Source organism: Eriocheir sinensis, chromosome 54 (assembly GCF_024679095.1).
Source record: "Eriocheir sinensis breed Jianghai 21 chromosome 54, ASM2467909v1, whole genome shotgun sequence".
In the NCBI taxonomy this organism is placed as follows: Eukaryota; Metazoa; Arthropoda; class Malacostraca; order Decapoda; family Varunidae; genus Eriocheir; species Eriocheir sinensis.
Genome location: NC_066562.1, coordinates 3,374,140 through 3,391,283, shown reverse-complemented (window position 1 = coordinate 3,391,283; position 17,144 = coordinate 3,374,140). Strand labels below are relative to the sequence as shown.

The window sequence follows — 17,144 nt, the reverse complement described above, 5'->3', positions numbered from 1 at the left end:
TGGAGTTCTGTCGGTTTCCTCTTCATTTTCAAATGGGATAACCGACCCCCTTTTCCAGTCGGGAGGAACGACACTGGACTGCCACACAGCAGGCAGCACTGCATGTAACCCACAGATCATGGCTTCAGCCCCAGCTTTCAGCATCTTGGTACTTATATTTCAGATCCCAACTTCCTCACAGCCTCTCTCATTTCTCCAGAAGGCTAAGTGTATTCTACTGGTGTAGCAGCAGCTGCCTCCTGCAAACCAGCCAAAGGAATCTGTCTGCTTGGGGGCTTTTTATCATGTACAGCTGTCCAAAGCATTTGGCCCAATGAGCCCAGTACCTATCCACACCATCTGCTGTTTGGATAGTATTTGTCTGAGATGTGGAATTAGAGCAGAGCTTCTTCAGAAAGCTCAAAAGCCAGGTCTAAGGTCGCCTGTACATCCTCAGTGAGACATCTGGCATATCCCTCCTCAGAACAGTTATAGTCATTTGTGACAGAGTCCTGTATTGTTCCAAGTCCCCAGCCAGCCTGGCAGCGTGACTTTCCTCTATTTTTTCCAGTGCCTCCCTCGAGGCAACACAGGAGACACTGGAAAATAAAGAGGAGAATTGTGGTACTAGGCTGGCTGAGGACTTGGACCAATACAGGACTTGTCACAAATTACTATAACCCTTCTGAGGAGGGATATGCCAGAGGTCTCACTGAGGATGGCAGGGTTGTTTAAATACAGGCAACCTTAGACCTGGCTTTTGAGCTTTCTGAAGAAGCTCCGCTCTAATTCCACATCTCAGATGAGTACTATCCGAATGGCTGATAGGCAGATAGTATCGGGTGCGGATGGGTACCAGGCTTGTTGGGCCAAATACTTCTGGCAGCTCTACACAGCACAGCCTCCAAGCAGCTGGGGTTGCAGTTGCTGGGTTGCAGATGCCAGCTGCTAATCTACTAACAGACAGAACTCCACCCTCTCTTGTGGAGGTGAGAGAGGCTGTGAGGAGGTTGATGGATGGAAAGGCAGCTGGGGTCTGTATTATCAGTGAGATGTGGAAAATTACGAGTGAAGCAATGGTCAATGGTGTTGCATGCAATGCTGTCTGCTGTGTGGCAGTCAAGTGCAATTTCTCATGACTAGAAAAGGGGGTTGATTATCCCTATCTTGAAAGGAAAAGAGGACCAACAGGACTCCAACAATTACCATGGTATTACACTGAAGTATGCCAGACAAAGTGCACTCTCATCTATTGCTGAGAGGCAGGAATATAAGGTCTCTCGCTCTCACCTTGGGGTCAGTCGAGCCAAGACAGTGGGCCAGCAGCTGACGGATCTTCGACACAATCCACACATCCTCACACTTGATCTATGAATACAAGCAGGAGCTACAGGAGGCTGCTGAGATGTGGAGGGACTGACTGTGAGTGAGGGGCTAACAATGGGAAGGAAGCTGCTGGGGTGTGAGATGCAATAAATGGTAGCTAGAATACAAGGGGATCTGATGGAGAGATTGGTAAAGGAAGGGCAAGGGATGGATGGCTATAAACAGGAATATATGAGGCCCCGCGTGGAGAAGTGTCCAAAGGGACACAATAGCTGGTTTGGAGTTAAGTATATATAGCACTATTTTCACCCTTCTACTTCAATCTCAGCATGTCAGAAAGGACAAAACGCCACTTGCAATACGGTCGAAATGCTCCGAAACCAAAGAGGTGAACTGCATGATCGCTTGACTTGCGCGCCCAGGCGAGACGTGCCTTGGAGGAGTGTCCAAAGCTCCCGGCCGTGGTGGTGGTTTGTTTTTATTATTGTTTGGTTGTGTCTAGATGACAACATGGGCAGAATAATACACAATCACTACTGGATGTGAATTCTTATTGCCTAGAAACATACAAAACTAGTTCCAAACAACTATGTTTTTATTTGTTGTTGTGTTTGTTTGCTTGCTTGACACTCCATTATAGTTTTTTTGTGTTAGTAATCAAACCAGTAATACTTTGTGAGATTGAATCTGCTCATGATGTCATAAACAGAATGATCATCTGGTTGTTTGTTTGTGTACTTGTTCTTGTTTTAATCTTTCTGTAACTAACATCAGTGGTTTTGTCTTGAAAAATACTTTAAAACTTTTCAAAATGCACCTAGCTTCAATGACAACAAAGTTATTCATGTTTTACGTTTCCAAAACTTTGGCAGCAATTTCTGACGTTTTAAAAATTGCCGCTTGGGACGCTTCTCCATGCGGGGTTTCATAATATGGAAGGGGGTTAATGGAATGTGAGTCAAGAAATAGTAGCTAGAAGGGAATCTGCTGGAGAGAGTAGTATATTGTTAGGAGGAAGGGCAAGGGGTGGATGGCTATAAACAGAAATATGAGACGTCTAGAGGAGAAGGGGCATGAGGAACAAAGCCATTTTTCTGGTTTGCAATAGGAATGGCAGGCCACACCTCCCAGGAAGAACAAGACACATGCTACAGGGGAAAAGCAACCTTGTATTTTGTGAACCGAGGGTCACCTTTCCCCAGCAACTTGTATCTTGTTCTCTGTAGGATATGTAGCCTGCCTCTTCCAGTGCAAACTAGAAAAAATGGCTTTGTCCCTCACACACCTTCTCCGGACACATCATATATGGAAGGGGGTTAGTGGGGTGTGAGAGGCAAGAGATAAGGACTAAATAGAACCTGGAGTAGATGAGAAAGGTGTGAGAGATAAGAGAAGGTCAAAGGACTAAAAAGAACCTGGAGCAGATGGGAAGGGTACAGAGAGAGAGATGAGAGGCAGGGTCCAGAATGTGTTAAGATGGATATGAGTGCAAGGTGGTGGGCAGGATGGGACAGACAGTAAGGCAGTTAAAAATTCAGTGATTATGGTCAAAATTTTTCCAATGTTGATTGATTCCTCAGACATGGATATATGAAAAACCTCAAGTATCTGCATTTTATGAAGATGCATTATCCAGTACCTACTTGATGGTGTGCCACTCAAATATCTTTTATAAAGCAAGTTAATTATATCTCGAGTGTAAGTTTTCAATAGACTTAAGTGAACATGGAACATTCTTTCCAGTTATCTTGCAATATAATTTGTGCTTTCTTAAGATTTTCTTATTATTTTCTAGACCTATTGCAAAAAAAAATGTTCAAACCTAAAGCATGGACTATCCAGAAACCATAAATGAATTTGTATATGCCTGACAGTCACATAGTGGAGTGTAAGTTTGTATTGTGCTGGTATGTACAATATACAAACAAACAAGAAGAGATTTGGCCAGCTGGTGCAGGAACATTCCATGTTTCATAATTTTATCATTTACCTCAACTAATGAACAACAGTGTTACCAAAATACTGCAAAACCATGCTGAATTTTTCCACATTTTTGTATGCCAATAAATGTATATTAGTACTAAATGTTTTTCTTCAGTCCCGGATTGATAAATCTCTATTGAAATAACATCTCAGTTTGGCATGAAACTGATTCAGAAAGAGTTACTTTAGTACCTGTCTTGTGCTAAATTGAGGGTTCACTGTATAACAGAAGGTTCACAGGGAAACAGCCAAAGGGGAGTGAGATGGGCAAAGAGAATGGGATAGGAAACACTGGTGAAGGATGGGGTGGTTCAAGTCATAGAAGAGCTGGTTTAGTAGAGAAAATAAATGTATATATATGACAAAAGCAAGAAATAAATGCAAGAATGAATTGTAATGATATATGAAGAACTGAAACAGAACTTGGGAAGAGCCAAAGATGGACTGGCTAGGGAGAAGGACTGGTTAGGCAAGTGAAAAATATATACAAGATTTGACAAAAGATAAGGAATGGAGAAGAAACAGCATAGCACAACAAAGCATTGACTCTGTACAGTGGTAGAATCTTTATTTTGCTTGCTAATAAGAGTTCTAGAGCTAAGATAATTACTGATGATTCTTCAGCAAATAGTGTGGATACATTTATACTTTGTCAAGAATGAAAGTTGCATATACATAAAATACTTTTGGGTTAAAATGAAAATGTTCTAGCCTTGTCAATCCCCTACATACACGAATGTACATGGTTAAGGTTAGAGTCAAAAGCATGGCGTTATTTTTGTTATCCCAAGTAAGAAAGAAGAAAACACTATTTAGCCATACACACTTACACTGTCACACACACACACTGCTTGTCACAAAAACACTTTCACTGTCATACACACACTTTCACAGTCGGAGTCATACACACCCACACACGTACTCACCATCCCTGAGGCGTGGTAATGTGCCACCAGGAGGTATGGCATGGTGAAGAGCGTTGAGTACATCACCCCGGCGCAGCATGAGAAGATGATGACAGCCGCCGGGTGTCTGAACACAGCCATGAACAGCATGCCCACACTGTACACCAGTTGCCCATACACGTACACCGGGCGAGCTCTGCTGAACACAAGCTTACATGAGTGTGTGTGTGTGTGTGGTCGAATAACAGGGAGTTGCTGTATTGACAATGGAATGGTAAAAATCCGAAGGTGCTTCAAGCATGGATGGCTCATGAGGGTAAGGATTTGATGGATATGAATATGGAGGCAGGACAATAAGAACACTACTCAGATCCTGTAAACCAAAAATAGAGTAAATAAGTTAATACACACACAAGATGATGTACTAGTTTCACTGTAAAGAAGGGGGGGTACAGAGGGAGGGGGAGGAGTCGTGGGACAGAAGACTATCAAGCATTGTAATGGACAACTTAATGACTATGAATGGAGGGAGACAAGAGATTTAGAAGAGAAGACACCTCCGTGTAGGTATTAATCAAGGAAACAATATAATCGGAGAGATCACATATGTGTGTCTTACTGAAGAGCAAGAGTTATGATCAAATTCAATGCACTAAAAGGAAAAGAAGAACGAAAAGTTAAACTCTACAAATAAGGGAGATTCGAAAACATGAAAAGAAAATTTTGAAAGTTTTAAGGATATTTTATGAGGAAGCAAATTGGAGTATATTTAACAAAGCAAGCAACCTACACAAAAGATAGGAAAGTTTCAAGAGATTGCACAATAGAGGTGTGGAGAGAAATGTGCAAAGGATGACCAGAAACTGAACTTGAAAAGCAGAATGGTTAATTAAAAAGTGTGAAGAGGCAAAGAGAAAAAGAGAAGTCACATGAAACAAATGGATGAAGAGAACCACACCATCATTGCATATTCCAATCTTGCTAAAATCACGGACAGAATCAGCAACAATATGCAGTGATGGTGTGGTCTCTGCAATAAAAAAATAAAAAAATCTTATTGAGTGGATTCAAAGTAGCAATGGAAAGGTCTTAAGCTGAAGAGAACTGACATGTGAAAAAAGATTGGGAAGATCAGATTACTTAACTGGGGAAGAGAAGAGAGGAGAAGAGAAGGAGAGTTGATCATGGTGTACTGGATGATGAAGGAAATGGAGACGATTGACACACCTGACTTGTTTGTATGGGACACTAAAGAAACTGAGGAAGACAAGGTGCCTGAGGGATACCTAGAAACATGGCTTTCCCTAAAGATGCAATGAGATCTAAAATAACCTGGAAGTCCATGCCAAATAAGAGACGGTGAACCAGGATTATATGAATGTAGCTCGCCTCCTGTATATCACATCACACACACAGAGACACACATAGACACAAACCCAAAGCGCTTGACTAGCTTCTCGATCATGAAGGAGTAGAAGGAGCAGGAGAGGGAGTAGAGGGCCATCCCCCAGCAGCCAAACCTCACCCCATCCGTGTACAGCTGTTTCTCCTTGCTGCCTTCAGGGGCCTGGAAGACAAGTGGGGATCAGAATGAGGAATATGGAAACACAAAAGGCCCAGTTTCACAGTCCAGCAAGTTTGTAAGCTCCCCCACCAAACACAAAATACGATGAAAATTCCTTGTATTAGTGCTTGGTGTTGATATAGAAAGAAGGAAACTTTAGAAAACCACACCAGAGATCTCTTTAGCATCTGGTATTGAGTAGAAATAACGGATCAGTGCGGAGAATATAGTTTGGTGTAGGTGCTTGCAATGACTGCGTTGGACTGTTGAACTGGCCCTAAGTAACAAAGGAACATACAATGACATACAGAGAAATGCAACTACTCAACACATTACAGTTATATAGAGAGAATTTAGTTTTCCTCACCCCCATCACTCCCAATGCAAAATTCAACCTCCTCCCCACTCGTCACTTCACAACACTCAGCATAATTTTACCCCAACACAACATATCTATTTCTCCACTACATATCCTTTCGCTTCACCCATTTCCCTATATCCCTTTCACCACCATGTCCCATCTCACTCCCCACTACTTTATATGATGCTTCAGTTCTTATATTATTCTATTACACACTTTTCTCATAACTTCATCCCTACAACTATCCTTGACTTCCCTTAATAACACTCACTCTTTCATCTGTTACTGACCCCTCCCATTACCCCTTCACACCCCTTAATTCCTCCACCATACTCCCCATTATCCCTACCACTACAAAACTACCTCTTCCTTCCTTAAACACGATCATTTCCTCTTTTTTGACCTCTAGAAATGATTGATGTTAGAGAAGACAGCATCTAAGAATACTAATTTTATTCTCTTCCCTCATGCTACTCACTCCACCATACACAACCTCCTATCTCACCCTTGTTACCCATCACCCTTCCCTGCATCCTCTACCCCCATCACTGCCCAGCCCATACTCACACTCCCCATTCCACAACCTCCTACCATCTCACCCTTCCCTGCACCCTCTACCCCATCACTGTCCAGGCCATACTCACACTCCTCCATCCACAGCCTCCTACCATCTCACCCTTGCTACTCATCACCCTTCCCTGCACCCTCTACCCCCATCACTGTCCAGGCCATACTCACACTCCCCTGTCCACAGCCTCCTACCATCTCACCCTTCCCTACACCCTCTACTCCATCAGTGTCCAGCCCATACATACTCACACTCCAGCCAGCTCCATAAGGGAAAATAAAGGCGTCTAAAGAGGAAGAAAAAGAAGAAAAAGAGGCGATACTCACACTAGGGTTCCCACCAAACACAGCCTCCCCAACAAAGTCTGTGAAGTAGAGGGAGTAACAGACGAGGCTCATCCAGCAGAACAGGTTGGTCAGGCACAGCAGCCGCAGACACTGGGGGGTCAAGAAGGGACAGGTCAGGTCAGGTCAGATCAGGTCGCAAGAGATTAAGAGGTTATAAAAAGGTTATGAGTACAATGAATGTTAATGAGAAGTTGTATGGGATTAAAAACTACTGAGAGGTTAAGAGAAGGATTTAGGGATTAACAAGTCTTTTTTTGTGTGTGTTTGCTCCCTGTTAGTTAGTTAATATGAGGTTGTGAAGTCAAAGAATTTAATGGAACTTTTTGGAAATGAAATAGTTTTGTATTGTATGTCATTGCCTTCACTTCTACAGTAGGAAGGGTAATGGTAGTAGTTGTGAGGGTGGGGATGGTGGCTGTAGTGGTGATAGTAGTAGTAGTGTTAGCAGTAGCAGTAGTAGCAGTAGTAGTAACAGTAGTAGTGAAAGTTGACCTAGAGTGGATGAGATAGTTAAGGACAGTAGCAGGTGATAATCTTACTAACAGCATGAAAGTGGATGGATTTACTTTTGAGGTTTAAGAAAGATAGGATTACTCTGGTAGTAATAGTAGTAGTAGTAGGCATAGTACAATTAGTATAGAAAAAAACAATCACAAAACCTAACAATTCTTACCCGAGGCATATAAACGATGGACAGCAGATATTGCCTCAGTGTGGCTCCGGGTACCTCTGCCTCCTCTTCTCCTGCTGCTGTTGCTGCTGCTGCTCCTCCATCTGGTGCTGCCGCTCCTCCTTCTGGTGCTGCCGCTCCTCCTGCTGCTTCTGCTCCTCCGCCCTCCACATCAGTCTTCTCCACCATCATTGGATCCTGTGTTAGTTTAAGTATTACAAGTAGCAGTAGGGAAAGGAGGTACAGTAGTGATAAAGTAGTAGTAGAAGTAGTAGTAGTAGTAGTAGTAGTAGTAGTAGTAGTAAAGACAGCTTCATAATTCTAAGGAAGATGCTACTGAGCTCTTAATATCTGACTTTTTTTTATTATTTCAGATTAGGTCAAAAGGAACTTGGTGTCTTTCAGTACCTCAAAACTTGTCTCATAAGTTAACTTTATCTCTCAGTCAACACATCCCCCAGACACTTAATTTTCTCATACTATTAGATATAACTTAGCCGTCCCTCTTGCTTACATTAATCAATCTTGGTGTGTCCTTTCCTCAAAATCTTAACCGGAAACTTAATAATCAGCTTCCTCATTGTTGTTTCACCTCTATCAATTCTTTTCCTCTCCCTAGATGTTAAGTATATGAAAGGTCTTGTCTGCCCATATGCATCTTCTAGACAGAGTAAAGTGAAAGGGCGTTGCCTCATCACCTTTCCTCTAACTGTCTTCAACCTTCCACTGTCTGCTGCAATCTGTTCCCTTTGCTATCTTGTAAGCCTCTTTTTATGCAAGCTGTTCTTCTTGAATTTGCTAACTGCATGCCTCCAATCTTCCCATAGCCCCCTTGTACAAGATTTGCTACTCAAGTTAATCTCTATTTTGTCCAACTCTCTGATGCAGCACTCAAGGGGGATTTAGAGGCTCAGGGGCATATTATTAAACATTTCATCGCTCACGCCCACACATTTGGCAAGGCTTTTTTTTCATAGGAGTTGTGAGCCTGTCCAGGGGTAGTTTTCTGACTGGCAAGGCTTCTATACTATGAATGTGATAAAATACTCATAAGAACACATTTAGCTCCTTCTTTTTGGCCATTAGAAATAAATGATGGGAGTCAAAAGTGTTTAAAAATTCTGGCTTTAATCCTCCCAAGAATCCTCACAGCTCCCCCACAAATCAAATACATTTTTTTTATCTTGGCACAACCTCACATTCAGAGCAGCCCTAGCACCAAGAGATACCTACTGCAAGTCTGTCCTGGGAAAGATCTTGAAGAAACTACTCTCTCTACACTTCCATTCCTTTCACTGGTATACTCTGGAGCAGCCTTCCTTATACTGTATCAATTTCCTCCTCCTTGTATATATAGTTCTTTCAGGTTGTGAGTATCAAGACACCTCTAGAGCTAAATTTGATCATCTCATTTGGCATACTTCTCCAGCCCCTTTACAGTATCATTTTTAGTCTATTTGTGTTTTGTCCTTGGTGTGACTCCTTTACCATAAGAAAACATCAGTAATAGTGGCATGGGCGGTCCATATATTGTGTAATGCTTTGGGGGGTATTTTCCAGACCCACCCTGTAATGCTTCTTATCACTTTAAACCTATTCTGTGTCTTTTCTGATGCCTCTCCATACCAGTAGCAAACACACAAGATATCTGTGCTCATTTTCACCAGTATTCTCACTAGATATATCAGTTAGATTATTGAAGTCATTTATCTTTTTCCAGCAGAACAACAGTTATAGCTAGATATAATTATGTAGCTTATTTGTTCCCTAAGTCATTGCCTATACAAAAGTATACATAGATGTTTGGTGCAATGTTTTATGTGAAATTTTTATAATCTGAAATATCATTACAGATTTCCAGACAACTCCTGAAGGGATTACATACTCAACTTATGGAGGACCCCCTAGTAGTAGTGATAGAAGTAGTAGTTTTCTAAGCCCTATAGATAATTTAAAAGTTAAAATGGCTTGATATTCTGTCTCTCTCACCTGGGCATTGAAGGAGGTCTCCTCATCACTTGCATAGTTCTGGTAGGTGCCTGCCTCCATGCCTTGCTCCAGCCCGTGGCCATTCTGCTGGGACACATTACTAGTTATACCAGTAGTAGTAGTAGTAGTAATAGAGGGAGTAATAATTTTTAAATGGTTGTAGTATTGCTAATAGTAGTAGTTGTAGCCTACTTGTTATAGTGGTTGTAAGATATAATTAATTTTAGCTCTAATACTGGCCTTTACTCTGGAACTATGCGTGCTGTGAAGTGTGGGGGAGGCGTTTCTGGCTTCTTCCCTGTTAATTCAGGAGTGCATCAGGGGTGCCTACTTGCTCCATCACTTTTCAACCCTTGCATGGACTGGGTATTAGGCTAAGTTGTTGATCAAAGTTGATCTTTTGACAACATCGAGGTCATTGACTTTGGTTTGCTGATGATCCTGTACGTAGTACTTCTCGCGGAAAAGCTGGAGGTCCTGGTGGTGGCTCTGTAAATGCCTTTGTCACTAGTAAGTCTTCTGGGCCAAAGCCAAGGTCCAGTCGTTTGGAACGTTGTTGAATGACACAGGTCAATCTATTCATGCATGTGGTGAGAATGTCGAGGTCGCCAAGAGCTTTACATACCTAAGCAGTGTAGTGCATAACAATGGTAGGTCTTACCAGGAAGTCACTCGACGGACTGGCCTGCGGAAGTAATGTGTTATGGACTCGCTCAATACAAGTACTATATGGCGCTGTCGATATCTGAGCAGGCGGACAAAGATTCGAATCAAAGTCGTTTGAGCTTCCTGTCTCACTGTATGGCTGTGAGACATGGACACTGAGCAGAGACTTGGAGAGGCGTGATGCGCGGCCCGTTGTGGTCATAATGGCGGACAAGACCCAAATCTCCCCCTGTTCTATCACTTCAGGGAGTGCAATAAGTACTTCCAGACCGTTTACGACGCCCGCCTTCAACACCATTGCTGTAACTAGTAGTGTCATTGCAGAATGCTTCACTCAAATAGTCAGATGAAAATAGCCGAACATAACACTGAAAACAAGTGGGGCACCATCGCCTCCGTGTTACCCTCACCCGCAGGATCCGTCCTCTTCCGCATCTTTCTACTGTCTCCTGACAGCGTCGTTCTGCTATGGTGGTGCCATGATTGCTTCTCGTAAGGGGTCGCCTGCAGGCTTGTTTAGGATAAACTGCAGGCCTGCTTGGATATTGTGGTCCGCCATATTCACGTGGGGCGTCAGCTGTGCTCACCGTGCACCCCCGGTGGTAACCTGACTAGGTAGTGCGGGGGAGGCTGCCAAGGACTCTCCCTCCTATATGTCTGACTGCAAGCCAGGCTTGGGTCCAAGTAGATATATACCGTACTCGTTCTTGTAGCTACTCGTACTTAAATACACAATATCATGCATGTATACTTGCATTTATATCTGAACTCGGGGTCAAAAGTTTCTTAATATTTGTACTCGGACGCCAAGTAGGACCTACTCAATAATTTACGATTACTTTCGAGTATATTCGAGTCCAACACAAAAATGCAAACGTGTGGCTGGTGTGGTGTTTGACGACCTGCATGAGTGGAGGTGACGTCAGGGTGAGGAATAACAAGTGCGTCCAAAGCACGGGCCTTGGGGAGGCCAGGATGGCCTGCGCCCTGGAGTGAAGGGGGGGGCGAGGGGGGGGGGGGGGGGGGGATTGCGCCCGCTTGCACGAGGGAGCACGGGCCTTTGCCAAAGGCGGCCCGTAGCAGGGAGCCGACAGATCGACTCTATCGGCGATCGAAATCTAGCCGACCAAGTCGGTCTGTCGACGAGGACTGGCGTGTCTCTGCCTGGAGTGAGCTGACACCGAGGTTAAATAGGATAAAATTACTTGTAGTTGGATTCGATTACAGTAGAAAAGTACTCGTACTTGCACTTGAGTTTAGCTATAAAACAAAGTGTGCTTTTACTTGGATTTGTGATGTTGTAAAGTAATCGTACCTGGACTGGAGCACAATAATGTACTTGAACCCAAGCCTGCTGCTGACGTTGGCAAGGATGTGCAACCCGTGGACTGTGGAGGCCCGAGGAGGAAAGGCAATCTCTCTCTCTCTCTCTCTCTCTCTCTCTCTCTCTCTCTCTCGTGGGAGGAGGAAAATGAGGAGGAATCCCATAATTCATGAGGGATAAGGCTGCGAGATACGAGGGCCTGGTGAAAGGCGGCGCGTGATAGAAAGCGAACTCTCCGGGGACACTTAAGGCACACTGAAGTATATCTATTGTGTTAGGAAATGTGTTGCTTTATCCTCTCTCTCTCTCTCTCTCTCTCTCTCTCTCTCAATATGGCTCTTAATTTACTTACCAATACATGATTTGATAAGATTAATAATAGTAACGGAAAGGTTGAAGATAGATAGATACAGATAGATAGATACAGATAGATAAATAAATAGATAGATAGATAGATAAATAGATAGATAGGAAGAAATATATATATATAGAGAGAGACTTACCACGATGGGGAGGGTGCTGGGTCGAGGTGGGGGCTTGTCCATGGTGCCATACCCCGCACCCCCCTCCTCCTGGTCCGCCCCCTGTCACGGAGATAAAGACTGATAGTTAAAGGGTGCATAGGAAAGCAGGGTAATAAATAAGTTGGGTGCTGAAGATAGACAAAAGCAGTGTAGATAAGGCAAGATATAGAATGACAGATAGATAGATAGGTAAATGAAGATAGACAAAGACGGTATAGCAAAAAAGGCGAGATAGATATAGAATGATAGAGAGATAGATAGATAGATACGTACGTGTAGATAGACAAAAACAGTATAGTAGAAAAGCAAGAGAGATAAAAAATGAAAGATAGATAGATAGATAAGTACACGAAAGTAACAAATATAAAGAGTACGTACAAATTGATCTGTACTTCCAAATTTACAAAGTTGAAACGTGACCTAAAGGTATATAGATAAAAAAATAACCCGATTACGATAGAGTTAAGGTAAGATGTATGAAATGCCGGACTTTCAAAGCACTTTACTTATATCCTTATACTTATTTACTAGTATACTTATTTTTAACGTTCAGTGAGAAGCTTTGAAAGTCCCATCTTGATTTAAACCGATACGAAGCAAACTGATATAAATAAACAGAGATAGATGAGCTGATAACTACCTAAATAGATGACACTTCATATTGACAGGGTAACAGACAGCGTTGAGTAAATTGATGTAAACAGAAAAAGGAGTAATAGAGAAGCAGATAAGGATTAGTTAATAATAGATAACCAGAATGATGTATGAGTTAACTTTAATAGACAGATGGGATGCAGTTGAATGTATGATTGATTGGCTCTTTAAACAATAACAATACTGACGAAAGTGATTTAACTATAGATGGGAAGGAGGAAGGTGGGCGAAAACGGAAAGAAAAGGGCATAAACAGACATAAAAGATAGATACAAGATACAGAGGCAGGTATACCGTATTCGTAGATATGGATAGAAGAACACAGACAAGTAAATAGATAGTTAGATATATACAGGCATACTAGATGTAGATACACAGGTAGATAGATTGATAGATATACACAGATCCAAATAGCCAGATTAAATTACGGACACACAAAAAGTAACCCCCAAAAAGATAAATATATACAGTTGTGATTAGAAAATTAATCTTCCACAGGTTATTAGAGAGTATAAACGGAAAAAAAAGTATATATATAATTTTAAAACAGCAAAATTACCAAACAATGTCAACAGGTACAGTCACATCAGTCCACATACAAAAAAGTTAATAGTGATAATAAAATAAAATAAAAGAAAAGAAAAGGAAAGAGCAAAATAAATATCACAAGAACACCCACACAGCCACACCCAATTACCACGCACAGACAAACAAGCCGACATCTTTACACACACAAATACCCTCAAACAGTTACCACCACTTTCTCTTTTCTCTCCTTCCCCCATACACAAGGTTTTGCAAGGGCCAAAATAATACACCCCAAGGGAACGAAATTGAGCTGGTAACACTGCCTCGGTATTACATGGTCTGCAGCGTTGGTAACATTGCTTAAGGGAGAGCTAATATGGTGGCAATGGAAGTCTCTCTCTCTCTCTCTCTCTCTCTCTCTCTCTCTCATTGTCGGTGGAGAAAAATTTAATGTTGGTGAGGAAGTCTTTGTTGTTGTTATTATTGTAGTCATTGTTATTTTCAGGGCAATTTGGCGTCTCTCTCTCTCTCTCTCTCTCTCTCTCTCTCTCTCTCTCTCTCTCTCTCTCTCACCTTGGCCAGCTCGGTGCGGGAGGTCTTCTGCAGGATGTCGAGAGGGATTTCCCTGAAGGAGTAGAGGGTGGAGAAGACGCAGGCGATGAAGATGAAGGTGACGAGGGTGAAGACGGCGCGAACATGACCCCCGAGCAACGTGCCTAGAGGGAAGGGGAGGGGAAAGTGAGGGGTGGTAAGGGGAGTGAGGGGAAGTGAGGGGTGGTAAATGAAAGTGAGGGAGTGATTGGGGGTGAGGGAGTGAGGGGAAGTGAAGGGAGTTGAGGGGTGGTGAGGGGAAGTGCAGGGGAGTGAGGGGAAATAATGGGGAGTGAGGGAGAGTGAGGGAGAGTGAAGGAAAGTGAGGGAGAGTGAGGGGAAGTGAAGGGAGTTGAGGGGTGGCGAGGGGAAGTGAAGGGAGCTGAGGGGTTGTGAAGGGGAGAGAGGGGTTGTGAAGGGGAGAGAGGGGATATGATGGGGAGTGAGGCAGAGTGAGGGAGAGTGAAGGGAAGTGAAGGGAGAGTGAGGGGAAGTGAAGGGAGAGTGAGGGGAAGTGAAGGGAAAGTGAGGGGAAGTGAAGGGAGAGTGAAGGGAGAGTGAGGGGAAGTGAAGGGAAAGTGAGGGGAAGTGAAGGGAGAGTGAAGGGAGAGTGAGGGGAAGTGAAGGGAGAGTGAGGGGAAGTGAAGGGAGAGTGAGGGGAAGTGAAGGGAGAGTGAAGGGAGAGTGAAGGGAGAGTGAGGGGAAGTGAAGGGGAAGTGAAGGGAAAGTGAGGGGAAGTGAAGGGAAAGTGAGGGGAAGTGAAGGGAGAGTGAGGGGAAGTGAACTGAGAGTGAGGGGAAGTGAAGGGAGAGTGAAGGGAGAGTGAGGGGAAGTGAAGGGAGAGTGAGGGGAAGTGAAGGGAGAGTGAGGGGAAGTGAAGGGAGAGTGAGGGGAAGTGAAGGGAGAGTGAGGGGAAGTGAAGGGAGAGTGAAGGGAAGTGAAGGGAGAGTGAGGGGAAGTGAAGGGAAAGTGAGGGGAAGTGAAGGGAGAGTGAGGGGAAGTGAAGGGAGAGTGAAGGGAGAGTGAGGGGAAGTGAAGGGAGAGTGAGGGGAAGTGAAGGGAGAGTGAGGGGAAGTGATGGGGAGTGAGGGAGAGTGAAGGGAAGTGAAGGGAGAGTGAAGGGAAGTGAAGGGAGAGTGAGGGGAAATGATGGGGAGTGAGGGAGAGTGAGGCAGAGTGAAGGGAAGGGAAGGAAAGTGAGAGAGAGTGAGGGGAAGTGAAGGGAGTTGAGGGGTGGTGAGGGGAAGTGGAGGGAGCTGAGGGGTTGTGAAGGGGAGAGAGGGGTTGTGAAGGGGAGAGAGGGGAAATGATGGGGAGTGAGGGTGAGTGAAGGGAAGTGAAGGGAGAGTGAGGGGAAGTGAAGGGAGAGTGAGGGGAAGTGAAGGGAAAGTGAGGGGAAGTGAAGGGAGAGTGAGGGGAAGTGAAGGGAGAGTGAGGGGAAGTGAAGGAGGAGGGAAAGTGAAGGGGGAAGTGAGGGGAAGTGAAAGGAGAGTGAGGGAAGTGAAGGAGAGGAGGGGAAGTGGGAAGTGAAGGGAGAGTGAGGGGAAGTGAAGGGAGATTGATGGGCAGTGAAGGGAGAGTGAAGGGAAGTGAAGGAGAGTGAGGGGAAGTGAAGGGAGAGTGAAGGGAAGTGAAGGGGAAGTGAGGGGAAGTGAAGGGAGTTGAGGGGTGGTGAGGGGAAGTGGAGGGGAAGTGTGGGGAAATGATGGGGAGTGAGGCAGAGTGAAGGAAAGTGAAGGAAAGTGAGGGAGAGTGAAGAAAAGTGAGGGAAAGTGAGGGAAAGTGAGGGGAAGTGAAGGGAGTTGAGGGGAGTGAAGGGGAGAGAGGGGAAATGATGGGGAGTGAGGCAGAGTGAGAGTGAAGGAAAGTGAAGGAAAGTGAGGGGTGATGAGGGTGAGAGGGGGGAGTGTTGTGTGCCACGGTTGTCTGTGTTAAGTAGCTCTAGTGTGGTGAAGGAATCAAGAAGTGGTGTAGGATCAGCCCGGTAGCAGCGGGGATCATATTTCTTAATGGTCCCTCTAAGCGAGAAAAATGAGAAAAAATCATCACTCACACAAACCATTTCATAATATATATCAAAGCATTTGTGATCAGTTTATGTATCATCTATTTTGGGGAGGTTAAATCATGGCACAAATTTGGCCCGTCGCTGCTACCGGGTTAGATGCTAAGACTGAGGCTGAGAAATTAGAAACGGCACTCTAATCTAGTGGATCTGAGTTATTTTTTACAGTGGAGGAAGCAACATAAGGGAAAAACAAGCAAAAAAAAATAAATAAATAAATAAAAGCTCGCTAGCACTGCCTCTATAAAAGAAAGTAGATAACAGTGGTCAAGAGAGAGGTCACTTCCATCCGATATTGACCTCTCTGTCGGCCACTCTCTTATACAGGTGCATTGACACCTGGCTTTTTTTGTCGTTTGTATGTTTTTGACCTGCTTCCTTTACTGAGACGCTATTGCCAACCAGCCCGGAGTAGATCAACGTGAAAGACCCGAGGCACCTGAGATGAAACCAACCCGCGTGCTCGAACCCATCACGGCACGAAACACTGGACGGCCCTCTCCCCCTACCTTACGCCTTGTGGCAATGCTAACAGGGGTATTTGGGGCACTAAGGACCAAGGCTGACCATAATGCCCGTATTACCACATATAAGCAGCAAGAGAGGGATGGTGTGTCGTTTATGTATATGTATAACGTTGTTGGTGTGACGTTCGAAGCACTGAACCACGATGAACGAAAGTGATTGTTGTAAGTGCTTGTTTGTGACGGCCGTGTTTTCGTTGTTTGTGTTATCAGATGTGTTAATGAGTGTTGTGTGAGTGCTTTTTTTTTTTTACAACAAAGGAGACAGCTCAAGGGCACAAAGGAAACAATAAAAAAAAATTAAAAAAACGCTACTCGCTGCTATAAAAAGAATCAAAAGAGGTGGCCGAAAGAGAGGTCAATTTCGGGAGGAGAGGTGTCCTGATAAGTGTAAATGAGGTGACAAGGAAGGCACTGTGTATAAGTAAATGACGTTTCTCCGTGAGTGTGTCGAGTGTTGTGTGGTCGGCCGCGAAGTGTAATTGGGCCTTTTTGCGTACTGGAAAAGCTCGTTCGGCAGTTGATGACAAATGACGTTGCTGTAATTCCCAGTTATAAGGAATGAGGATAGATAAA

The 17,144-nt window shown here is 43.9% G+C and overlaps 1 protein-coding gene across 5 annotated transcripts in view; it reads right to left on the bottom strand.

The window, feature by feature from the left end:
* Positions 1 to 17,144, bottom strand: part of LOC126983554 (membrane-associated transporter protein-like) — a 51,774-nt gene that overhangs the window by 3,992 nt on the left and 30,638 nt on the right. For 3 of the 5 annotated variants that reach the window (XM_050836339.1, XM_050836344.1, XM_050836340.1), the window contains 8 exons: positions 13,962 to 14,104; positions 12,186 to 12,266; positions 9,693 to 9,779; positions 7,707 to 7,901; positions 7,013 to 7,123; positions 5,630 to 5,760; positions 4,215 to 4,389; positions 1,270 to 1,347 (listed from right to left, as the gene is read on the bottom strand). In XM_050836339.1, coding sequence (XP_050692296.1) covers positions 1,270 to 1,347; positions 4,215 to 4,389; positions 5,630 to 5,760; positions 7,013 to 7,123; positions 7,707 to 7,901; positions 9,693 to 9,779; positions 12,186 to 12,266; positions 13,962 to 14,104 — 1,001 coding nt within the window. The remainder of the gene's footprint in view (positions 1 to 1,269; positions 1,348 to 4,214; positions 4,390 to 5,629; positions 5,761 to 7,012; positions 7,124 to 7,706; positions 7,902 to 9,692; positions 9,780 to 12,185; positions 12,267 to 13,961; positions 14,105 to 17,144) is intronic. The other 2 variants (XM_050836341.1, XM_050836342.1) reach the window with 2 other exon arrangements.